The 26,735-nt window shown below is 39.7% G+C and overlaps 2 protein-coding genes across 2 annotated transcripts in view; one reads left to right on the top strand and one right to left on the bottom strand.

Moving 5' to 3' along the window:
• Pcdh15 (protocadherin related 15) overlaps positions 1–26,735 on the bottom strand; it is a 1,427,876-nt gene that overhangs the window by 755,410 nt on the left and 645,731 nt on the right. The window lies entirely within an intron of this gene.
• LOC118569420 (interferon-activable protein 204-like) lies at positions 18,568–19,045 on the top strand. Its single transcript, XM_036167167.1, has 2 exons — positions 18,568–18,718; positions 18,870–19,045. Exons 1-2 carry the CDS (start codon positions 18,568–18,570, stop codon positions 19,043–19,045), a joined length of 327 nt encoding a protein of 108 aa, XP_036023060.1.

Here is a 26,735-nt window from a genome sequence, read left to right as displayed (position 1 = left end):
TATTTTCTTTTCTACATTTCACCTTAAAAAACACATATGGGGCTGGAGAGATGGCTCAAAGGTTAAGAGCACTGACTGCACTTCCAGAGGTCCTGAGTTCAATTCCCAGCAACCACATGGTGACTCACAACCATCTGTAGTGGGATCTGGTGCCCTCTTCTGTATACATAATAAATAAATAAACCTAAAAAAAAACACTTATGACCAAATAGCCAACTGTATGAGGAGTATTTGATCATTCAGGGTCAGCCAGAGAGTTTAGGATATGGTCTAATTCCTTGTATTTTGTTTTTTCAAAGTTTCATGATTTTTTTTTTATGTGTTTGAGTGTTTGGCCTCAAATATGTATGCATGGGTACCATTTGCCAGTCTGGTGGTCTGAGAGGCAGAAGAGGATGTCAGAACCCATGCTACTGGTGTTACGACAGTTCTGAGCCACTGTAGACAAATTTCTAAATGGTCTTATTAAATTAAAAAAAAACATGGTACCAGATGTAGGGGTGAAAACCTGAGAGATCAGGGAAATAGGGGAAGCCACAGCTAACCTCACCTCACCAACTCCATAGCTTCCAAAGAGACCTACTCCGGTATATCCATGCGTATATGACTTTCTACTCTGCTCTGTCATTCACTCTCTCAGTCCAGCTACATCACTTCCTCTTCCTGCACAGTTCTGTCACTTCCTATCTGTCTGTGCAGACCTCCAAACTTCTATGGTTGGTGCTGGGATTAAAGGCATGTGTCACCATGTCTGGCTCTGTTCCCTAGTGTAGCCTTGAACTCATAGAGATCCAGACAAATCCCTGCCTGCCAAGTGATAGGATTAAAGGTGTGTGCTACCATTGTCTGACTTCTGTTTAATATAATGGCTGGCTTTTTCCTCTGATCTCCAGGCAAGCTTTATTTATTAGAGCACAAAAACAAATATCACCACAAGCCATCACATTGTTCCTAGGAACTGAACACTGGTCCTCTGGAAGAACAGAAAGTGTTCTTAAGTACTGAGCCATTTATCTAGTCTCCAATTATGTGTATTTTATGGAATAACTCATCCTAGAATATGCATGAGAGCTATCTTTTGCACAAATAGTAAAAATTAGAGTTATACAATTTGTATCACCCATCCAATTAAATACTGGTGGATTTAGTGATTCTCTGAAGAAAGGCTAAATACTGTAACAATTTCTGATGGAAGTATGCTGTTGACATTCCTTTAAAACCTCTTTCAAACATGAGGCTGGCATGATCGCTCCAGCCAACCTAGATAGCTTTGTAGAATAAGCCAACAGGTATAGAAAAGCAGACTCCATAGGAGGGGGCACTCCCGGATGCATCCACCTTTGTCAATTAAAAAAAAAAATGTTTACAATTTGTATTGTTCACCTGCATCTTACTAATGCAAAAGAAAGTAACAAGAACAACAGCTAAGACACAGGGCTTATGAAACACATTGAAACTCTGTAATATTTTCCAAGCTTGCATATATGAACACAAAGTGCTGCAAAATCTTTCCAAGAAACGAATGTGGAAATAATCTGGTCACCTCATGCCAGCTGCATATGCATATGCTCAAATTAAAAGCATTTAATGGAGAAAAACTTCTCAAGGAGAGACACGTGTGGGTTTCCCAGGGTCTGTTTGCTGCTTTGTTTGGCTTCAGTTGCTATCACAATATATGCCACTTCTAAGTTGAGTTTGTTGATCTCCATCCGTCCGTTTTAACATCTCCCAGTCTAATGAAGTGCACATTCACAAATAGTTCATTGACAGCAGAATGATTGACATTATGAATTCCTATTGATAGGCTGCCAGTTGTCTTATTGTAAGGAATCTATGCATGATGGTCATACAAGATCAAGAGATCGAGATTGATGCTGTCACTAATTCTCAAAATGACAGCTAAAAGAAATATTCAGAGTAGTAGGGTATGATGGTTCCCATAGGCTGATATATTTGAATGCTTAGGGAGTGGCACTAATTGAAAGGATGAGTAGTGGGGCCTTGTTGGAGGAAATATGTCTTGGGGAACAGGGGTGAGCTTGGAGGCTTCAGAAGCCCAAGTCAAGCTCAGAATCTCAATCCCTCTCTCTCTCTCTCTCTCTCTCTCTCTCTCTCTCTCTCTCTCTCTCTCTCTGTGTGTGTGTGTGTGTGTGTGTGTGTGTGTGTGTTCCTGCTTGTGGATTTGGTATTTGTATGTAGAACTCTTCATCATTCCAGCACCACATCTTCCTACATGCTACCATGCTCCCCCATGGCAATAATGCACTAAACCTCTGAAAACTATAAGCCAGCCCCAATTAATTGTTTTCTTTTATAAGAGATGCCATAGCATCTCTCAACAGCAATAAAACAATGACTAAGATGAAGTTGGTTCCAGGGACTGGAGTAGTATTGCTGTGATGGGCCTGACCATGCTTTTGTTTGGAGAAATGTGCACTTTGGGACTTTGGATTAGGAAAACAGTTGAATTCTTTAAGTGGGGCTTCTTGGAGTACACTAATAGGAGTAGGGAAGACAGTGGTGCTCAGAGAAATGCAGGTTATGATGGTCCAGCTCAAGAGGTCCCAGGAGAGAAAAATATTAGTAAGTAACCTAGAGATTTTGTGATATTTTGGTGAAGAATGTGACTTTTTGACCTTGTGCCAAAACAAAAACAAAAACAAAAACAAAAAACAAAAACAAGCCAAACCAAACCAAAAAACAAAAAACAAACAAAAAATATGCCTGAGGCTAAAAAGAAGAGTTTTTGGATTACCAGCATTGGCAAAGGAGATTTTTAAGGTAGGCTAGTCTTGACTGTGTGATGTCGTTATTAGTGGTTACTCTCGTACAGATTGATAATGAAAAGGGGCACACTGAGCAAGAAAAAATAAAAAGCGTACAGTTTGAAGGGAAAAGAGCACCAGGAAGGATAATGAAACTAAATTCGGGGCTCAAGGAGATTAAAACGTTTAAAGAAAAGCCTGAGGATAGACGGAATAAAGGGAGTGGTGACCTCAGGGCAGGACCCTGCCCAGCTAAGCTTCCAACAAGTAAAAAAGAATTAAAGAAAAGCTTAAGCAGTGAAGGAAACTATCAAAATCAGAAAGTTGGTAAAGATGTGATTAAACAAGAAGGCTGTGTTCCAGGCCCAGCAAGCCCTAGAACTTGGCAGCTTCAGCCATGTAGTTCTAGCTTTAGAGTCAAGGACAGGAGAAAGGGGTTGTGGAATCCCCTTCTATGACTAAAGAAAGCTGCTGAGATTAGGCATATGTCAGGGGCATATGTAAGTAAGAATGACAAGCAGTGCTTGGTTACTAAGCTGGTTACTATGCAGAGAGGTCTGGAGGCATGGCCACCACTACCCAGTATCAGAGCTTTATTAGGAGGAACTGGGGTGAGGGCAGAAGAACCAGGCCTGGGGGGACAAAAGTGGTGAGAGCAGAGGGAAAGATGTTGTGGGGGGAGAGAGAACAGAACAAAGAGAGAGGGTGGGTAGGGTCTGAGTGATGGCCCGTTAAGCACAGGTGAGCTTACAGAGCTACGCCACATATGTGCAGATTGCATGACCATACCGCACATACATAATCACCAGCACACACTGATGACGATGTAAGACCTAAGAACCTTTGCTTAACTTCTGAACTGCTCATGTGTGGTCATGCAGCTATATCATGGCAGAATCCTAAGAGTGTAACTACATTGAGTCCCAGAAAGGCCATGTGTGAAGGTGAAGCCTGGATTGTCTTAGAGAATTCAAGATGTTGGAGACACCAGAATTATGGGGAACCAGCCAAGGAAAGCTGAAGATCAGGTATATAACCAGCTCAAGAGAAAGCAGTATGTTGTTGTCAATAAAGCTGACAGAAGCTGGAGATCTGAAGAGCACTTTGATATCAGACATAGGGATACAGAATTTAGAATTTGCCCTGTTGGATTTCAGTCTTACTTTGGTCCTGTTTCCTCACAATGATCCTTTTGCTTCATTCTGGAATGGTAATGTATATACTGTGACATTATATGTTGGAAGTATATAATCTGCTTTGCCATTTTGACTTTATAGGGGCCACGGTTAAGAGATGGCCTTGAGTCTCAAGAGACTTCCGTTGAGACTCAGAGATTATGTGGACTTTTAAAGTTGGACTCCATTCATTTTTGCATTATGATGTGGGTACAAGCCAGTGGGGGTCAGTGAGTGAAATCTGGTGGCATGGAGAGGAATGGTCCCCATAGGCTCATCTATTTGAATGATTAGGAAGTGAAGCTATTTGAAAGGATTAGAAGGTGTGGCTGGTTGGAGTAGGTGTGGCCTTTAAAGAGCAAATGTGTCACTGGAGGTGGTCCTGGGGGCTTCAGAAGCCCAAGTATGGCCCAAAGTCTCTTCCTACTGCTTGCTGATCTGGATATAAAACTCTCAACATCTCCAGCACCATGTCGTTCTGTATGACACCATGTCCCTGCCATGACAATAACTGACTAAACCTCTAAAACTCTAAGCAATCCTCAACTAAAGGCTTTCATTTCTAACTGTTCCCATGGTTATGGTGTCTCTTCATAGCAAGAGAACAATGATTAAGACATAGGTTTGGGTTTTTTGTTGTTTGTTTGTTTGCTTTTTCCCAATTGTCTTAAACTTTACTTGAAGTCTTTCCTGGCATTTCAAAATACATGTCAAAAACTCCCGGTGGCTAAGGAAGCTTAACTGTAAGTCCTCTTCTAAGATTTAGTGGATATTCCTAATTCAGAATTCATCAAGGTATTAAATAAACAACACAGGAGAAAGGATGATATGTTACAAGAATATTGATGACACAACATTTCACACAATCCCAAATGCCATAAAAATAAGCCTACTTTTCAGATCTTCTCACTCTTTCCAAATATCAGCTTAATAAAGCAAATAAATTTTTATCCTAAAACGTAAAATGAATCACTTAGGCTTATTAACACAGACCTATGATACCAGCTGTTCAACGAGTTCAAGGCTAACATAAACAACTTAGTTACTTTCTCTCTCTCTCTCTCTCTCTCTCTCTCTCTCTCTCTCACACACACACACACACACACACACACACACACACACACACACACACACACATACAAAGAAAGAAAAATGGATAGAAAAGGGATATTGTCCTGGATAGAGTGATAACTTAGCATGCAAAAGGCCATAGTTCAGCACTGCTGAAATAAATGAATAAAGAAAGAAAGAAGGGAGGGAGAAGAGAGAGAGAGGGAGAGAGGGAGAGAGGGAAGAGAGAGAGAGAGAGAGAGAGAGAGAGAGAGAGAGAGAGAGAGAGAGAAACTGATTGGTCTAATAAAGAGATGAATGGCCAACAGCAAAGCAGGAGAAAGTGTGGGCAGGGCTGGCAAGCAGAGAGAATAAATAGGAGGAGAGACCTAGGAGGAGAGGTTGGAGGAGCAAGGAAAAGAAGGAGAAGAAGACTTCAAGGGCTAGCCACCCAGCCACACAAGCAGACATAAAATAAGAAGGAAAGAAAAGATATACAGAAATAGAGAGAGGTAAAAGCCCAGAGGCAAAAGATTGTCAGGATAATTTAAGTTAAGAAAAGCTGACTAGAAATAAGCTAAGCTAAGGAAGGATATTTATAAGTAAGAATAAGACTCCATGTATGTTTAGTTGGGAGCCGGGTGATGGCCCCACCAAAGAGCAAATAGCCAAAAGAGCAAAGAGTATGAAGAAACCAACTACACTCATGTGTTTAAATGCTTGGCCCCTAGAGATTGGCACTATTAGGAGGCATGGCCTTGTTGGAGGAAGTGTGTAACTGTGGAGGTGGTCTTTGAGGTCTCTTATGCTCAAGTTATATCCACCGTGCAGTTCACTTCCTGTTGTCTGTGGATCAAGATATAGAACTTTCAGCTCGTTTTCCAGCACCGTGTCTGCCTGCATGCCACTATGCTTCCTACCATGATATTGGAATAAACTGCTGAAGTGTAAGCCAGCCTCAATGAAAAGTTTTTCTTTATAACAAATGGCATGCTCATGCTGTCTCTTCAAAGCAATAGACAACCCACACAAAGACACTTGCCTTCAATCTTTGAGCTCAAACTCCTTTCAAGAATTTTCCTTCTTTCCTACTTGCTGTCATGACACTTAAGCATAAATTCTGTCCCAAACTATTTCATAGTTGCTCATAGATGCCTCAATCTTCAATCTTTCTTTCCTTTCAACATTTTTCCAGGGCCTCTGTCGCCTTTCTCATTGGAAACTGTTCTCTCGGGAATGTCACAGACCATTTCTCCTACTTTCCCTGTTGGCTGCTGGCTGTTCCTTAGAGAAAAAGGTGTTTTTCACAAACTGTGTTTATTTGACCATAAACTTAAAGTCAGTTTGCAGTACTCTACACAGCTTTCCACTGGTATCAGGTGGACCAGTGATTTCCAGGTGAAAGAGCTACATACTAATTGGTGCTGTTTCTTCCACTAAAAATTCCAGTATGTTCTCTATTTTTGTAAGTAGTGGTGAAGCTACTTTGGATTCTTAACACTCTTCTACCCCATTTTCAATCAAATATACAACAAGGGTCTTAATCAAAGCTCCTGATCTTATCTCATATCCATTCCTATTCTTACCTCCCCCCACTCTACTGTGTATCACAATCATCGTTTTTCAGGACTAGAGAATCAAGCCTTAACATTCATCCCTGTCTCTTATCTGCATGTCACAATCAGAGTGACATCTGAAAAGCATTTTGATTGGCTCACACCCCCATTTAGAATCTGTGAATGTTTTCTGAAATCCTCCAAAATACTCTGTTCTCCACCTGATCTTTAGTAATCAGGTTTACTTGGCTTTACTCTTTTCTTTCAGATTTAATCCAGTCTTCTCTCCTCTTGGAAAAGGTGTATGTTAATCAGTGAATATGATATTCAAGAAACACAGCCTGTCATGGTCACTACAGACTTATATCCTGCTCATATGCTAATATTTCCACTGTGGAGATATTTCTCCTCACAGTCCACCTTGCACAGGCATATTAAAACTTATAGCTGACCTTACATGTAAACACTAAATTCTTCTAAGCTCTCATCCTTACATATGCCACTAATCTTATTTATTCACATAACGCTGCACACACATACTAAAACTTTCTGCCTACTACTAGCCCTGTAAACAGATCAAAAATCACTTCTATTCACATTCAAACTTACATGTGCATACTATCTATGCCTTTCTACTCATAGCCCTGTACACATCTACTAAGGACAAATATATGTCCCTGAATTTTCAAATACCATAAGATCTTAAAATGAGTAGCTTGTGTTCATTATAACATTATGCCATCTGTCTCCTACTGCTATATTTAGTATATTCAGTGATGAGTTTCTCTATAGGTCCATAAATGAAAAACTAGTAAGGAGTGGGTCTCCACATGGACTTATTCAGTGATTATTCAAACTCTTATACCTGAAGTAGACTTGTTTACCCTGCTGTAAAGTGTACACACATATCAACCCAGAGACAAGGTACACATGTATGTTTAACTTGCAATCATTATACAATAGATACTGTATATGACTTGATTACCTCATTCTCAAAATAATCACTTAATATACACCATTTCCATTTTAAAGAGGACGAATCTGTCTTCTTAAAAGTTAATTTTCTTACAATACCTAGATTCTAATACAGCAACTGTCTTATTTATTGTTCCTACTGCTCTGAAGAGACACCATGATGATGGCAACACTTATAATCAAATACATTTAATTGAGGAGGCTCACTTAACAGTTTCAGAGGTTCAGTCCACTATCATCATTGTTGGGTTCACGGTAGCATGCTGGCAGATATAGTGCTAGAGGTGAGAGTCTTGCATCTTGCAAGCAATAGGAAGTCTACTGAGACATTTGGTATCTTGAGCGTAGGAAACCTCAAGTCTGACCCCACAGTGACATATTTCTATTAACAAGACAGTACTCATTTTAACAAAGCCACACCTTGCAGTGCCGCATTACATTCAAACTACCACAGTACTGTAGTGTAGCACAAAGGACTCTTTCTGACTTGGTTACCACTTTCTTCAGGAGACAGAGAGACTCCTTCAGTGGCTTCCTTCTCTCTATCAGTTATAGTACATTTGCACAGTTTTCTATAAAGCCCTGGGCACATATTCTCTCTTGACTTCCCCTGACTCCAAGACAATAGATTTTCTTTGAATTTTCTTTTTTCCCCTTTATTATTATGTGTTTTAAATTTTATACATCAGCCATGGGTTCCCCTGTCCTCCTCACTCCCACCCCCACCCCCACCTTTCCCCCCAGCCCCTCCCCTCCATTCCCATGTCCTCCAGGATCAAGGCACCCCTGGGGATTCATTTAAACCTGGTGGATTCAGTACAGGCAGGTACTGTCACCTCCTTCCAGACTGAGCAAAGTGTCCCTGTGTAAGCCCAAGGTTTCAAACAGCCAGCTCATGCACTAAGGACAGATCCTGGTCCCACAGACTGGGCACCTCCCAAGCAGATCAAGCTATTCAATTGTCTCACTTATCCAGAGGGCCTGATCCAGCTGGGGGCTCCACAGCCTTTGGTTCACAATTCATGTGCTTCCATTCATTTGGCTATTTGACCTGTGCTTTTTGCAATCTTGGATTCAACAATTCACGCTCTTGCAGACCCTCCTCTTTCTCGACAGTTGGACACCTGGAGCTCCACCTGGGGCCTGGCTGAGGATCTCTGCATCCACTTCCATCAGTTATTGGATGAGAGTTCCAGCACGACAATTAGGGTGTTTAGCCATCTGATCACTGGACTAGGTCAGATCAGGCTTTCTCTTGACCATTGCCAGCAGTCTATAGAGGATGTATCATTGTGGATTTTGGGGGACCTCTCCAGCACTCTGTCTATTCCTGTTCTCATGTGATCTTCATTTATTATGGAATTTTCTATATCTCAACAGAGCTAACTTAGTGATCACTTCTTCATTACCATATCTAAGTAAAATAGCCCTCCTGAGTACAAACAGCCTGGTTACTGCTTTTGTCCTAACATATATCATTACATGGTTGGTAAATACTTTGTCTTGTCTACAACTGAATCTAGAGGTCAGAGTCTGTGTTTTCATCAATGTTACCCAAGAATGCAGCTGATTTGCAGCAAATGACTAATGTATACATTTATGGAATTCTAAGTGGACACAAGAGCTAAGGTTTCTTTCTCTCAGAGCCCATGACTGTGTATAACACATGCATCTAACTGAGATCTAGTTGATAATGTGACATCAGCAAAATGCTGAGGGAGGAAGAATGTAACAATGATTAAGTCAGGAACATTTGAAGGCAGTTCATTAATGTTTAGGAAACAACTATTTTATAATTGTGAAGTCTAATATAAATGACAGTGTCAAAATCCCGCCATTCTTGTGGGCATAATGGTCTTATAAAGCAGTGGTCCTCAACATCCCTAATGCTATGACCTTCTAATAAAGTTCCTCATGTGATGGTCACCTCTAACCATAAAATCATTTTGTTGTTACTTCACAATGGTAACTTGCTTATATTATATTAATCATAATATAAGCCTCTGATAAACAGGATATCTGATACGTGACCCCCAAAGGGGTCATAACCCACAGACTAAGAACCACTGTTGTAAAGAGAAATGAAAAAAAAAAAAAAAGCTGCAGTGCTTTTTTTAAATTCACTGTTCTTTGTGCATATAAAAAAATGGTGTTTTCAGTACAAATTTTGATTTACTCATATTTGAATAATAAATAAAAGCCAAGTAGATTAAAAGTACATCTCATGCATGTTATGTAAATTTAAACACCACACCACAGAATATCCAATTTCATTTTTGCTGTAGTCACAATGCTGTGAAAAGGAATTGAATTGCAACTATGGAACTGTGGTCCAGAACTGTTTCTTGTAGGAGTACAGATGAGGACTCAGTGATGACAAACCTCTGTCATCTCACTCAACAACCTAATAGGAAAAATCATGGGATAGTTGAGAGCCAGCTCAGACTGACACTTACCGCTTACTTCAGGAACTGTTGTACACCCTCACTGGAAGACATGCCCGTGTCTCTAGGCACATGCTCACTGGAGGACACTTCTATATCTCTGGAGGTGTATTCTTTACCTACCTAAAATTAAGTTAATGCTGATGCCAGTCTTGGAACTGGTCTCAAGCACAGCTATACTCTACTCCTTAGAATGCAATGTAATAAACTAGGAAATTCTATTACCTGTATGTAATATATTAAAATGAACATTCTAAAAAACCAACCTAAGAGTCTAATAATCTACAATGATTGCTTCTGAGAACCTATGGCTGATTCATTTCTTTGGAAGTAATATTAGAAGCCACAATAATAATCTTCTCACTGAGCTTGCCACAAATCTATTAAAGTATATATATATATATATATATATATATATATATATATATATATATATACACATATGTGTTTATTTAATGATGCTATGTTACATTTCTAGGCTCTCACAGTTACAGAAAGGCAGAGAAAGAGAATCCATTGGTTCCTGTCTAAAATATCTAAAATCTACTTTCTGAATCATCTCTATAAATTACATCTGTGTAAAGAAGATCCTAATGAGCTCATCTTCAACAAGAAAGGGAAAATAAACTGGTGACCCCTCTATCACCACTACACTGTGGCTTGGATCTTTACTACTGAGATGATGCTACTGGTAAAAATCTCAAATGAAATAGTTCTGGGATGACAAATGTATAGTAAGCACATTGAAATCATTGCCATAGAAACCATATTTCAGTGACTAGTACACTGGTCCAATTGGGAAACCATGAGGCCCCTGTTACTCCATCAATGCATGTTCTGCACAGCTCACATTTTAAATTATGCTAATGTTAAAATTGCTGAAAGTAAATGGAAGAAATAAGACTAATATTATACCACCATCTTAGTCCCTGACATGGAATTACCTTGTCCATTGTTTCTACTATGATCTCCAACTACACATCCACATGTCTTGTCCTGGATTAGTACATATCTATGCATGCAGAGGACACTGAATTGGATTAGGGGAAGAATAACATTCCCTTATTTTCTGTATTCAAATCCAGTCTGCAACAACTACTCTAAGACTTGGCTCATTCCAGCCTATTGCTCTCCTTCCATTTTTCTATTTTCCTCTTCTTCACATCTCCATTTGACTGTGTATCTGGGATCTAGACTATCAGTACTGCACATCCCATATGCTCCTTAGAGAAAGAGTCTGCCATTCCTTGATCTTACAAAGCAGGTGTGACAGTCTTCTTTTGAATCTGCACTGGTTTGTTACTCAAACTATCATGGAAACCACATTTTAATTGCTGACACATGGCAATACAAGGCTAAGGACCCTCCATCCGGTTCTCTAGAGATGCTGACTTAGATACCTGAATGGCTGCACTGGAGAAATGGCTGGATGGTTAGAGGGCCAGAGTTTGTGTGGGGGGCCAAAGTTCAGATTCCAGCACTCACACTAGGCAGTTTACTACCCCCAGGAGTTCTAACACCCTCTTTTGGCCTGCCAGATAACACAAACAGAGAGACATGCACACATAACACAAAATAAAAATATCCATCTTTAATAAGCCATCAGCTCTCTGACCAGTGCCATAGGTGAGGATGCCCCAAGTTAGGCAATGAAGTTAACTCCACATTCTCATATATAAAGTATACAAAAGTCATACATGAATAAGACTGTATTGTCACAGCCCTCCTAACTCCATGTCTGACAATAACACAGTCAGACACAGAAGTCTAGCTGAGAATGTTTCAAGTTCCGTGACCCCATAAACTATAAGAAATGATAATGTTTATACTGTTTCCTTAAGAATTCAATTTGGAGAGGTGAGTACCTGGGGTTATAGTCAGAGATGCAACTGACCCTAGGTCCCACCACTGGACACAGGCCATCCCGGGTTGACCTGCCCAACTTGGCCCCAGTTTCCTGTAAATGGCAGGCCCTACGGGAAGGATCCCCTTTTCCAAGACTGCAGGCAGACCCTGAAATCTCCACACCCTGCCACTACACCCATCTGCCAGAGACCCCAGCCACTTCCTGAGAATCAGAGACCAGGCCCAAGCTTCCATACTGCCCTGAAACTCCCATCTGGACCAGAGGTGAGTGCCTGGGGTCACATCCAGAGAGGCCCACACCTGGGTCACAGCTGGGCATACCAGCCACTCCAGTGAAGACCTGTCCAAGTGGGCCCCAGGTTCTGGCCATAGGGCAGGACACCCCATCCACAGTGGGAAGGCTCCCCCTCTCCAAGATCCTCTGGTGAACCCTACAACCTACACGCCCTGCCCCCACATCAATCTGCCGGAGACCCCAGCCACTTCCTGAGACTTAGACACCAGCCCCCACCTTCCATCCTGCCCCAGAACTCCCATCTGGAACAGAGGAACTCCAAACTGGACAAGAGGAGCTACCATCTGGACAAATAAGGAGACCCGAGGGACTTCCCGAGTCTCAGAGTCCAGCCCTCCAGCTCCTATCCGGCCAACACTCTCATCTGGGCCACAGCTCCCATCTGGCCCAGAGCTTCCATCTGGACCAGAGAGAGGCTCCCTAAATCTGTCAGCTCTCTCAGGACCAAGTACACTGATAAGACCAAGAATGAATCCAAGAGGAGATGGGCAGATGCCAAGGCAGAAGTACATACAACAAAATAAAGAGCAATACAGCATCACCAGAACCTAGCCCTTCTCCAACAGCTAGACCTGAACATCACAGAATGGAAGAAGAAGAAGAAAACAACCTTATAAGTAACATCATGAAGAGGCTAGAGCCTTATATAGAAGAAATCAAAAATAAAGTAGAGGAACAGACAAACAAAAAATGGGAAGAAAGCTATAAAAAAAAAAAAAACTAGAGGAAAGGACAATTAAAGGAGAATAAAACAATAAGTCCTTGAAAGAAAATCATGAAAAAGCAAGGGAGACAGTCCAAGACCTGAAGAGGGAAATAGGAAAACTGAAGAAGACACTAGCAGAAGTAATGCTGGAAATAGAAAATCTGAGTAATCAAACAGGAACTTCAGAGGCAAGTATAACCAACAGAATGCAAGATATGGAAGAGAAGATCTCTGGTGTTGAAGATACAGTAGAAGAAATAGATTCATCAGTCAAAGAAAACACTAAAGCCAACAAAGTCATGACCCAAAATGACCAAGAAATTTGGGACATCATGAAAAGACCAAACCTACGAATAATAGGGATAGAGGAAGGAGAAGAATACCAACTCAAAGGCACAGAAAATATATTTAACAAGATCATAGAAGAAAACTTTCCCAACTTAAAGAAGGAAATTCCTATGAAGATAAAAAAAAGCCTATAGAACACCAAACAGACTAGACCCCCCCCAAAAGTCCCCTCACCACATAATAATTAAACAACTAAACGTACAGAATGAAGAAACAATATTAAGGACAGCAAAGGAAAAAGGCCAAGTGACTTATAAAGGCAAACCCATCAGAATAACACCCGATTTCTCAATGGAGACTTTGAAAGCCAGAAGGACCTGGACAGAAATAATGCAGACACTAAGAGAACATGGATATCAGCATTGACTAATATACCCAAAAAAACTTTCAGTCATCATAGATGGAGTGAACAAGACCATCCAAGACAAAACCAGATTTACATAATACTTATCCACAAACCCAGTCCTACAGAAAGCACTAGAATCAAAATTCCAACCTAAGGAAGGCAGACAGACCCATGAAAATGCAGGCAATAGATAACACCACAGCAGTAAACCCAAAAGAAGAGAAGTACACACACGCCACCACCAAAAAATAAAAATAACAACAGGAACAAACAATCACTGGTCATTAATATCCCTTAATAACAATGGACTTAATTCACCTATAAAAAGACACACAATAACAGAATGGATACAAAAACAGGACCCATCTTTCTGCTGCATACGTGAAACACACCTCAAATTCAAAGACAGACATCTCCTAAGAATAAAAGGCTGGGAAAAGACTTTCCAATCAAATGGTCTTAAGAAGGAAGCTGGTGTAGGCATCCTAATATCCAGAAAAATAGACTTCAAACTAATATCAATCAAAAGAGATGATGAAGGACACTACATACTCATCGCAGGAAAGATCCACCAAGATGAAGTCTCAATTCTGAACATTTATGTCCCAAACGAAAGGGCACCCACATATGTAAAAGAAACATTACTAAAGCTTAAATCACATATAAAAACCCACACATTAATAGTGGGAGACTTCAACACCCCACTTTCACCTCTGGACAGATCAGCCAAATTGAAACTCAACAGAGACATAATGGACTTAACTGATGTTATGGCTAAAATGGACTTAATCCATATCTACAGAACATTCCACCCAGACAAAAAAGAATATACCTTCTTATCAGCACCCTATGGAACCTTCTCTAAAATCGACCACATACTTGGCCACTAAACAAATCTCAACAGATACCAAACAATTGGAATAACCTCCTATGTTCTATTGGACCACCATGGTTTAAAGGTAGATGTCAAAAACAGAAAAAAACTACAGAAATCTTACAATCTCATGGAAACTAAATAATGCTCAACTGAATCACCAATGTGTTAAGGAAGAAATAAAGAAAGAAATTAAAGACTTCTTAGAGATCAATGAAAATGAATACACCACATACCCAAACTTATGGGATACTATGAAAGCAGTGCTAAGAGAGAAATTCAGAGCATTGAATGCCCACATAAAGAAGCTGGAGAAATCTCATGCGAGTGACCTGACAGCACACCTGAAAGCCCTTGAACAGGAAGAAGCAAAGTCTCCCAGGAGGAACAGATGCCAGGAAATTATCAAATTGAGAGCTGAAATCAATAAAATAGAAATAAAGAGAACAATACAAAGGATTAATGAAACAAAGAGTTGGATCTTTGAGAAGACCAACAAGATAGATAAGCCCTTATCCAAAGTAACCAAAAGACAGAGAGCATCCAAATTAACAAAATCAGAAATGAAAAGGGGAACATAACAACAGACAATGAGGAAATCCAGAGAATCATCAGGTCATACTTCAAAAACCTCTACTCCACAAAACTGGAAAATCTAAAAGAAATGGATAATTTTCTGGATAGGTACCACATACCTAAGTTAAATCAAGGCCAGATAAACCATTTAAATAGTCCAATAATCCCTAAGGAAATAGAATCAATCATTAAAAGTCTCCCAACCAAAAAAAGCCCTGGACTTGATGGTTTCACTGCAGAATTCTATCAGATCTTCAAAGAAGACTTAATACCAATACTCTTTAAATTGATCCACACAATAGAAGTAGAAGGAATATTACTATACTCCTTCTATGAGGCTACAATTACCCTGATTCCTAAACCAAACAAAGAAAGAGAACTACAGACCGATCTCCCTCATGAACATTGGTGGAAAAATACTCAATAAAATTCTGGCAAACAGACTGGGAGAACATATCAAAACAATTATCCACAATGATCAAGTAGGCTTCATCCCAGGGATGCAAGGGTGGTTCAACATACAAATGTCCGTCAATGTAATACACCATATAAAAAAACTCAAAGAAAAAAACCACACATGATCATCTCACTAGATGCAGAAAAGGCATTTGACAAAATCCAACACCCCTTCATGATAAAGGTCTTGGAGTGATCAAGAATACAGGGAACATACCTAAACATAATAAAGGCAATCTACAGCAAACCAACAGCCAACATCAAATTAAATGGAGAGAAACTCAAAGCAACACCACTAAAATCAGGAATTAAGCAAGGCTGTCCCCTCTCCCCATACTTATTCAATATAGTACTTGAAGTTTAAGCCAGAGCTATAAGACAACATAAAGAAATTAAGGGGGTTCAAATTGGAAAGGAAGAAGTCAAGCTCTCCCTATTTGCAGATGACATGATAGTGTACATGAGTGACCCCAAAAATTCAACAAAGGAACTGATACAGCTATTAAAAACCTTCAGTAATATAGCAGGATACAAGATAAACTCAAAAATCTGTAGCCCTTCTATATACAATAGACAAACAGGCTGAGAAGGAAATCAGAGATACATCACCCTTTATAATAGCCACAAATGATATAAAATACATTTGAGGTTACTCTAACTAAGCATGTGAAGGACCTATATGACAAGAAGTTTAAGTCCATGAAAAAAAAATTGAAGAAGTTGTCAGAAAATGGAAAGATCTCCCATGCTCATGGATAGGCAGGATTAACATAGTAAAAATGGCGATCTTACCAAAAGCAATCTACAGATTCAATGCAATCCCCATCAAATTACCAACACAATTCTTCACAGATCTGGAAAGAATAATACTCAACTTCATATGGAAAAACAAAAAACCTAGGATAGCCAAAAGAATCCTGTATAATAAAACAACCTCTGCAGGCATCATGATGCCCGACCTCAAGCTCTACTACAGAGCTACTGTAATAAAAACAGCTTGGTACTCGCATAAAAACCAACATGTGGACCAATGGCATCGAATTGAAGACCCTGACATTAATCAGCACACCTATGAACATAAAATTTTTGACAAAGAAGCAAAAAATGTACAATGGAAAAAAGAAAGCATCTTCAACAAATGATGTTGGCATAACTGGATATCAATGTGTAGAAGGCTGCAAATAGATCCATATATGTCACCGTGTACAAAACTTAAGTCCAAGTGGATCAAAGACCTGAACATAAATCCAGTTAGTCTGAACCTGATAGAAGAGAAATTAGGAAGTACTCTTGAATGCATTGGCACTGGAGATCACTTTCTAAATATAACGCCAGTAGCACAGACACTGAGAGAACCAATCAATTAGTGGTACCTGTTGAAACTGAGAAGCTTTTGTAGAGCAAAGGACATGGTCAACAAGACAAAGCAACATCCTACAGAATGGGAAAAAGTCTTCACCAACCCCACATCTGACAGAGGGCTGATATGAAGAATATATAAAGAACTCAAGAAATTATACATCAAAATGCCCAACAGTCCAATTAAGAAAAGGGAGATAGAACTAAAGAGAGAATTCTCCACAGAGGAAGTTCAAATGGCTGAAAGACATTTAAGAAATTGCTCACCATCTCTAATTATCTGGGAAATGCAAATCAAATCGACTCTGAGATACCACCTTACACCTGTCAGAGTGGCTAAGATCAAAAGCACAGAAGACAGCTTATGCTGGAGAGGATGTGGAGCAAGGGGAACTCTCCTCCACTGCTGGTGGGAATGCAAGCTTGTACAGCCACTTTGAAAATCAATATGGAGCTTCCTTAGAAAATTGGGAATCCATCTCCCCCAAGACCCAGCTATAGCACTCTTGGGCATATACCCAAGGAGTGCTCAATCATACCATAAGGGCATTTGCTCAGCTATGTTCATATCAGCATTGTTTGTAATAGCCAGAACCTGGAAACAACCTGGATGCACTTCAACTGAAGAATGGATAAAGAAAATATGGTACATATACACAATGGAGTACTACTCAGCAGAGAAAAACAATGACATCATGAGGTTTGCAGGCAAATGGATGGATCCAGAAAAAATCATCCTGAATGAGGTAACCCAGACTCAGAAGGACAAACATGGTATGTACTCACTCATAGGTGAATACTAGATGTAAAACAAAGATGACTAGACTGCTTTACAACTCCAGGGAGTCTACCTAGAAAACAGGACCCTAGGAAAGACCTGGAATCACCCAATGACAGAGAAATGGATGAGATCTACATGAACAATCTGGACGACAGTGGGCGTAATGACGGGCAAGATGTGAGGGAAAGAAAGCTTAGCAGAGCAGGAGGTCCCAGCTGGATCAAGAACAGAAAGGGAGAACGAGGAATAATAGACCATGATAAATGAAGACCACATGAGAACAGGAATAGGCAGAGTGCTCGAGAGGTCCCCAGAAATCCACCATGATACATCCTCTGTAGACTGCTGGCAATGGTCGAGAGAAAGCCTGATCTGACCTAGTCTGGTGATCAGATGACTAAACACCCTAACAGTCGTCTTGGAACTCTCATCCAATAACCGATGGAAGTGGATGTAGAGATCCTCAGCCAGGCCCCAGGTGGAGCTCCAGATGTCCAACTATGGAGAAAGAGGAGGGACTGTAAGGGCGTGAATTGTTGAATCCAAGAACGCAAAAAGCGCAGGGACAAATAGCCAATGGAATGGAAGCACATTAATTATGACCCAATGGCTGTGGAGCCCCCAGCTGGATCAGGCCCTCTGGATAAGTGAGACCATTGAATAGCTTGATCTGTATGGGAGACACCCAGGCTGTGGGACCAGGACCTGTCCTTAGTGCATGAGCTGGCTGTTTGGAACCTTGGGCTTGCACAGTGACACATGCTCAGCCTGGAGGGAGGGGACAGGACCTGCTTGTACTGAATCCACCAGGTTTGAATGGATTCCCAGGGGTTTCCTGGTCCTGGAGGTGATGAGAATGGAGGGGAGGGGGTGAAGAGAGGGGGTGGATGTGGGAGGGGGGAGGACAGGGGAACCCATGGCAATTAAACTACTACTACTACTACTACTACTACTACTACTACTACTACTGCTACTAGTAATAATAAAAATAAAGGATGTTCCATGACACAGTGGCTACTGAGACTGAATTCTTCAGAGTGAAAGTTTTTGACACAGCCCTAAAGAACAAGTTCATCCCACAAAAGATCATCACCATATCACATTATTTTGGTGCCAATGGGTTTCTGGAGATTTATGGAGCCTCTTGTGTGTCTAATGTCAATGTTAACTGAATGTTGGTTATCTCAAATACACTGAGGAGAAGAGCCTATGGAACTCCTAAAATTAAGAATCTTTTCTCTCAAGCAAAAGGGACATATTTGAATGGAGAGTTTGTGGTAACTAAGAAAAATGAAAGGGGAAATGGAAGTGGTGGTCTATGGACAACTGACTAGTATCAAGTGTGAGCCAGACAATAAACTTCGACTTTTCTGCTTTGAATTGACCTCAAGAGAAGATACATGGCAGCTGAAATATGTAAGGCACAGTTACATGCAGGTGGTCAGTGCCAGAAGGAGAGGCACTCACCCCTGATTCAGTTATGAAAACCTCTATAGAACCACACTTCTGACAACCTCGATGCCAAGGATACTGTTTATGGAGATAAGAAACAAGTCCAGAGAGTAAATGTATATATGACCTGTTGAAATACCATACCTATGAGAGCCTGCTTTTGTTTGCTTGTTAGTTTTTTCAAGAGGAAATTTCTCTGTTTAGTTCTTTTTATCCTGGAAATCACTTTGTAAACCAAACTGTCCTGGAACTCAAGGATCTGCCTGCCCCTGACTTCCAAGTGCTGGGATGAAAGGCGTGTGACTCCACTGCCCTGCCTGCTATTATATCTAGGAAATGTTACTTTCTTTTATTCTTTGTACATTTTTGTATCATCTAAATTCCATATTTTGTATCTAAACTTTTATACTTCTTAATCTATAAGTTTTATATAGATATAAAACTGAAAAATTCCAACTTTTGATAAAGCAGTGATTCCTTGGGAATATCTTTAAACCATTTGAAGTTGCTCTAAAATAAAATATTAGTGATCTGCAGATAAAAAAAAAGAATTCAATTTGGGGGCATTTTCTACTTTTTATTCATTCATTCATTCATTCATTCATTCAGTTAGTTAGTTAGTTAGTTAGTTAGTTAGTTAGTTAGTTAGTTAGTTAGTTTTTCATGACAGGGTTTCTCTGTGTAGCTTTGTGCCTTTCCTGGAACTCACTCTGTAGCCCAGGCTGGACTTAAACTCATAGAGATCCACCTGCATCTGCCTCCTGAGTGCTGGGATTAAAGGCATGCACCACCATCACCCAACTACTTTTTATTTTTATTTTTGGAAATTCAGAATAACTGGTACTCTGATCTTTCTCAGACCATAAATAATTTTGGAGTAGTATCTAGGGACACTGACAAGAACCTGCAGGAGCTAAATAAATACTTGCTGATGTCTGTATTGGATGCATCCCTTTTTAAACCTGCAGGGTCCTTAATATTGCATTTTAAAAATTCATGATCACTGATATAGTAAAGACATGTCATGTCTACAAATACTCTATGCAAAAAATTCAGTTAGTGGATTTTTTCTCCATTGCTCATATTTTGGGTCTTTAACTTACAAAGCTTGTTCACAGTCAAATGTGTCCAATTATCTTAAACTTAACAAGTGGAAACAATTTTTTCATTCTTACAAATGGCTTTTATTTCACATCATTTGATGAAAAAAACCCCTAAATTTATTTTCCTCTTGTTTTAAAATTGGATGTTAATAATATCTATGACTTGTGATATTATTCACATAATAAAAGTCAGTAGTAACAGAATTTACTAATATATATAATTCAGTCATAAATAAAGTATCACATAGCTGTTTTAAAGAAGCCACTCAAATGCATGTCCCCTCCCAAAACTTCTATATAGTTACAATGGTCATACTGAAGCCATGGAGCACTGTTTATATTTTTACACTTGGTAATATTTTATTTATTTACCCAACATGAGAAGGAAAATAGAAAACTATCAAAGAGTTGAAACTAAAAGCAAAAAACACCCAAAAAACAAAAAACAAACAAAAAACCAAATGGCTTTACATCCTTTCTCATGGCTCGAGTGTCTTTTTGTCTGTATTTGGTCCTTCTCTATAACTTACTACTATCCTCTCTTGGTCTTCTTTCTTAGTGTTACCCTCTACCTGCACTTACAGATCTGTTTTAATATAATGTATAGTATACATTATAGGTTAGGATCCACCTGAGATCTGACATTCCTTACTGAGTCTAGGTAACCTCAACTAATACTATAGTTTCCAAGTCCATCCCTTTCCTCTCCTTTACACCTGATTGATATTCCATGTTACATGGTACATATTTATATGAAGATTTTAAAAACAGTTCTCATCTTCATTAATATTTCCCACAAGTTTTGCTGTCAGTACAGCACCATATTTATAAAACAAAAGGAGAGCATAGAAAAGAATACTAGGGGAATCATCTCACAGCTGGAAACCCACTCCCCCATCTGACTGTGTACCATGTGTGACTGTGAAAAATTCACATTTAAAGCAGTTCACTTGCAAGCATACATGTCCAGATCATTGAGTCATATCTTCCCAGAAAAGGACACAATGCAAATTTCTCTGGGTATTTATTTCTTCCTCTTCCTCTTACCTTGCCATTGTAAGAAAACACACTGTCACCAGGCGGTGGTGGCACACACCTTTACTTGTAGCACTTGGGAGGCAGAGGCAGGCAGATTGCTCTGAGTTTGAGGCCAGCCTGGGCTACAGAGTGAGATACAGGGCAGTTTCCAAAACTACACACAGAAACTCTGTCTTGAAAAACACAATCAAAAAAGAAAGAAAGAAAGAAAGAAAGAAAGAAAAGAAAACACACTGTCCAGCTTCGTGATGACATGAGAGAATGTGCCTTGCTGGCATTATTATCTGCTGCTAGAAGAAATCCTGGAGGTGAGTTTATGAGATGGTCAGAGACCTCATCTATGTCTAAATGTGTCTTACATGTGAAGAGTTCTCTGGTGCTCAGAAATCATCTGTGGATGGGAAGAAAACAGGCTATGAGAAGTCTTATTCAGCAGGCATGCCCCAGCAGAGGGAGATGCACAAACACAGGGTATCCATACTGGGGTAGATGCAGGAGCTCTGTGTGCCAAAGGGAAGAACTTGCTCAAGGGCAAATCTCTACCATAAAGCACCTGGATGATCCTCGCTTCTCAACTCCCATTCAGTTAGATAATCACACTCAGCCTTTGAGGAGCAAAGATCTTCCACTTCTGCTATCAATCTTTCTTCTAAAACTGTTGTTAAGGCTAATAGGAACATATTGATTAGAGCAGGCTTGTCTGGATGAACCCTTTTAAAAACTTTGAAGGCAAAAAACAAAAATAGATTTAAACATTTTCCATACTGACATTACCAACTATCTTTCTATTATATAAGGCTAAAATAAACTTACATATTTAAATGCTGCTTTACATATTTTCTCTCTTCTTGTAAACACCATGTTGTAATATGTGACTTGAGACAATGCAGAATACTAAAATTGAAATGTATAGGAAATTGGCACTTTACAGTTTTTAAAGAAACCAGGAGAAAAATACACTCTTGTAACTATACCTGACATTAATTCACTTATTCTTTCACATTAATTCACCTACTCTTTCACCTGTCACACTTTTAGGCCACTTTGTTACTACATATGTGATAAAATCCAGGTATGCACTCCCCCTTACTGGAGTTCCAGTGCAGAATAATCAGCCCTGAAATTATATACACACAAACAACAGAAATGGATTTGGCAGGTTATATTTATATAGGTTTGTGTATATGCATGTGCACATGCATGTATACTCACACACACACACACAGAACAAATATACCAAAAAGGGAGACTGTCAAATAGATGGGACCATGAGAGGGATTCCAGAGAGGGTAGCTTGTAGTTGGAGAGCTTCTCTCCAGGTGCCACCAAACCCCTGTGTGGTACCACAACCCACATAGAAAATAATCACTCAGATGCTTATATTACTTATAAACTGTATGGCTATGGCAAGCTTCTTGTTATCTACTTCTTCTATCTTAACCCATTTCTATTAATCTATACTTTGCCACGTGGCTCATGGCTTACCCGTACCTTATTTCTTTCTTGTCATGGCAGTGGCTGGCCGTGTCCCTCTCTCCGCCTTCCACTTCCCACAATTCTCCTCCTCCTTGTCCCACCTACCCTATCCTTCCTGCCTGGCTACTGGCCAATCAGCATTTTATTTATTTTAACCAATCAGAGCAACACATTTGACATACAGAACATCCCAGTAGCTAGAAGAGGCTAGAAGAGGAAATGGAGGGGAAAGTAGTATAATTGTGTTTCAATTTAAAATATATTAAAAACAAAAGAAAACAAATTTGTAAAGACCAATAGCCAAAATAATCATTCAATAAAAAGTTTGAATAGGTTTGAAAGATTGAGTATGTTGAATCCTCCAAGAGGTGGGAAAAATTTAGTAGAAACTTCATGAATGTGTGGAGCCCAATGAGAATTTATTAAAACATTGTGGGAAGAATGCTGGAGACACTTATAGATCAAGGAAGTATGGTCTCTGCAAGTGGAATGATTTAGAGCAGTGCTTCTCAACCTGTGGGTCATGACCTCTTTGAGGGCATATGACCCTCTCACAGGGATTGCCTAGATCATCGGAGAATACAGATATTCAAATTACAATTTCATAACAATAGCAAAATTACAGTTATGAAGTAGCAACAAAAGTAATTTTATGGTTGGGGGTGTCACCACAACATTAGGAACTGAATTAAAGAGTCACAATGTTAGGAAAGTTTAAAACCACTGATTTGAAGAGCTAGATAAAAATTTTTGGAAAGAATTGAAAGCAAATAAAATAGTACTGGTGTACCATGAGGCAAAAAATACAGATACTCTCACCAGGATTATAAGAGAGAAATTCCCTGTACCTAGTCTCATACAAAGAATCAAATTATAAGCTGAAATTAATTTAATATTTGATGGTTAAGAGACATTTAATGCTACTAGGATGCTCGAGTTTTGGGAACCGAAGGGATGTGACTTGAAAGTCATTTGTAAGAATGAAAAAGTTATTTCCACTTGTTAAATTTAAGCTAATTGGACACATTTGACTATGAACAATTCCTCATCAAGAATAAACTGAATTATACAAACTAAACAAGCAAAAGCAAAGAAGAGAAACAGGAGACAGAGTTCAAGTTGATAGGTAGGTCATGTTACTAAGGAACGTTGAGGCAGAACAGTACTAGAAATTATAGATATCCTGGGCTACCAAGTGAGTTCCAGGTCAGCTTGGGCTATGTTGTATGTCATCACCTCACTCCCAACAGTCCAAAGTAAACAAAGAAAACAGTAACCAATGTATAATCAACCAAAGAACTTTTCTTTTTTTTCCAGAGCTGAGGACCGAACCCAGGGCCTTGCGCTTGCTAGGCAAGCGCACTACCACTGAGCTAAATCCCCAACCCCTACCAAAGAACTTTTAAAAGTATTTTGCAACCATTCCCAATGTTTCTTAGCCATTTTAAATGAAGTAACTGAATACTTTCATGCAACAATTAAATATGGGTATATGGGACAAGAGTGTTCCTCCCTAAAAAGGTCCACATCAGTTCTTGCTGTTATTCACATTTATTTATTCTTTTTCTTTTCTTTTTGGTGTGGTTAAGTACTCTTCAATATTCTTTGAATTGCTGGTTTTAATCCTCCACTTTGCTATAGTATCTCCTGAGGGATTAGGGAGATTCACACACCCAGAGCTAGGATTAACTTGCTTTAGTAACAACTAAGAAAGCCCAAAATAATCCACTAGCCAAGATAAGAGAGTAGTGAGGGACTAGGAGGAAAGCATACAGGGAAACTAGTCTCTAGGTAGATAAATACGCTGTTCACTTAACCCTTTAAGATGGCCAACTTCCTAGTTCTTCTCTCTCTCTCCAAGACAAAGACTGGAGGGGGCAATTGGAGAGGGTGGAAGTCCTACATTCCTACAGCAGGAAGCAATTAACTTCCCTTTCTTTGTCTATATTGTCCAAAGCCCTACAAGAGTCCAAGACAATCAGTTCCGGAAGGAGAAAGGGAAAGAACCCCATTGACAAATAGACATTTTAACTCAGACAGACAGACATCCACTTCCAGGAATTTTGTCTGTTTGTCTGCCTTACTCTCCCCCTTACTGTGGTGTGTGTGTGTGTGTGTGTGTGTGTGTGTGTGTGTGTGTGTGTGTGTGTGTGTGTTTGCACACCCTGGGTTTGATTTCTAGAACCTCTCAACATCAAAAATAAAAAGAAAGAAAAGGGAAAAATATTTAATAGCATTTTAATGTATTTTTCAAAATAGCAGGAGATGTGCGAACACACAGAAGTACTCATGTCTATTTTGTTTCTGTCCTAGGACTGTGTGTTCTCAAGACTGCATGGTAGTGAACAGCTCTCGATGTCAACCCAGGCAGGTTCCTGCTAAACTTCCTTCTGTAAGCACAGTTCATGAGCATAAAAGCTGATGGCAGCAGGGTCCTGTCATGGCTCTTCTGGACTCCCCTGAGATCACAGCACACCTGTGCAGTAGTTGCCTTTTATGTTCAATTAATCTAAGCATAGAGAGGCCCAGGCACTCGCTTACAGGAAGCTTTTTCCTGTGTGTAGACTTTTCTGATCATGAAGCATATACGGCTATTCTACTGTGTCCCCTAGTAGCAATTTTTCATGTCACTGGAAAATAAGCCAGGGAACTGCAAGTGTGGCATGAAGTCTTAGAGTTCTACCTCATTTTGTGCAGTAGGAGGTTACTCCAGCCACACATTTTAAATTAAGTAAGCCTAACACGGGTTGTTTTTGTCTCAGAAAACAAACAAACAAATAATAATTAGACTTTGAAAGTTTGGGTCTCATACAAAGCAAGACAGGGTACATGATTTAGAGTTTTGAAAAAGCTTTTAAGGGTCTATTCAGTTTTCTTTCTCTGAATCCCTAAGGTCATAACAAAGAAGTTTACTTTCAATGTTTATAAATCTGCCATGTGTCTAGCATGTGATCAAACTCTACCACATGCTGCTGCAAAAGCATACCACCACAATCTCTTTATTATCCCCAAGTTACTCGGGGAAGTCTTATATCTTCTGACTGAATTTCAGTGGAAATTTCCAGAGGGTTCCATCCATCAACTCAGGACATTTTGTTTGCTTTCTTTGGCTCTCCCTCAGTCTCTCATATGAATTGCCACTTGTTTATGAATTCCAATATTGATGGGAATGTATTCCTGTATGCTGTGAATATATGTTGCTCTGATTGTCTGATAAATAAAGCTGTTTGCACAATGGTAAGGCAGAATAAGTTATGCGGGACATTCTAACTAGAGAGAGAGGAAGGAGACAGACATAGGGAGGAAACACTGCTAGCTAATGCCAAGAGAAGCAAGATGTAAAGGTACCAGTAAGCCACAAGCCACATAGCAAGGTATAGATTTATAAGAATGGGTTAAGCTGAGATATAACAGCTAGCTAACAAGAAGCCTGCCATGGCTATAGTTTAAAAAATAATATAAGCCCCTGTGTGTTCATTTGGGTCTGAGTGGCTGTAGAACCACAGGGCCACAGGAGCCAGGTGGGATCAGGAAAACTTTTAGCTACACAATGTACTAGTACAGGATTTAAATGTGAATGCATGTATCTAAATCCACTCAAACAGAGATTGTTAAATTGTAAATAGACAGTAAACAAGAGACTGAATTGGGGCTGGAGAGATAGCCCAGTTATTATAAACCCATGCTATTCTTGGAGATGACTTGGGCACCAGAATTCTGGTCAGGTGGAATACAAGCACCTGTAAGTGTACCTGCCAGAGATTGTATTCCCTCTTCTGGCCTCCTCAGATATCCACATTCATGTGGCACATACTGACACAGGAACACACATATAAGCACAAAGAGACAGACAAAGGCACACTCATAAATAAAAAAAATAATAATAATTGGGGGCTGGAGAGATGACTTGGTGACTTAAGAGCATGCACTGTTCTTCCATTGGAGCTGAGTTTAGTTCCTGGCACCCATTAATAAATGATGGTTGTATTGATATACAGGGTAAAACCTGTTTGGGTCCATGATTACATTGTAAAAAGATTCAGTCAGATTAATTAATATATTTATCACCTAGTCAATATTTTTTAATATTTGCA

Source organism: Onychomys torridus, chromosome 18, assembly GCF_903995425.1.
Source record: "Onychomys torridus chromosome 18, mOncTor1.1, whole genome shotgun sequence".
Lineage (NCBI taxonomy): Eukaryota > Metazoa > Chordata > Mammalia > Rodentia > Cricetidae > Onychomys > Onychomys torridus.
The sequence above is the reverse complement of the archived record's forward strand: the minus strand, read 5'-3'. Positions and strand labels throughout refer to the sequence as shown.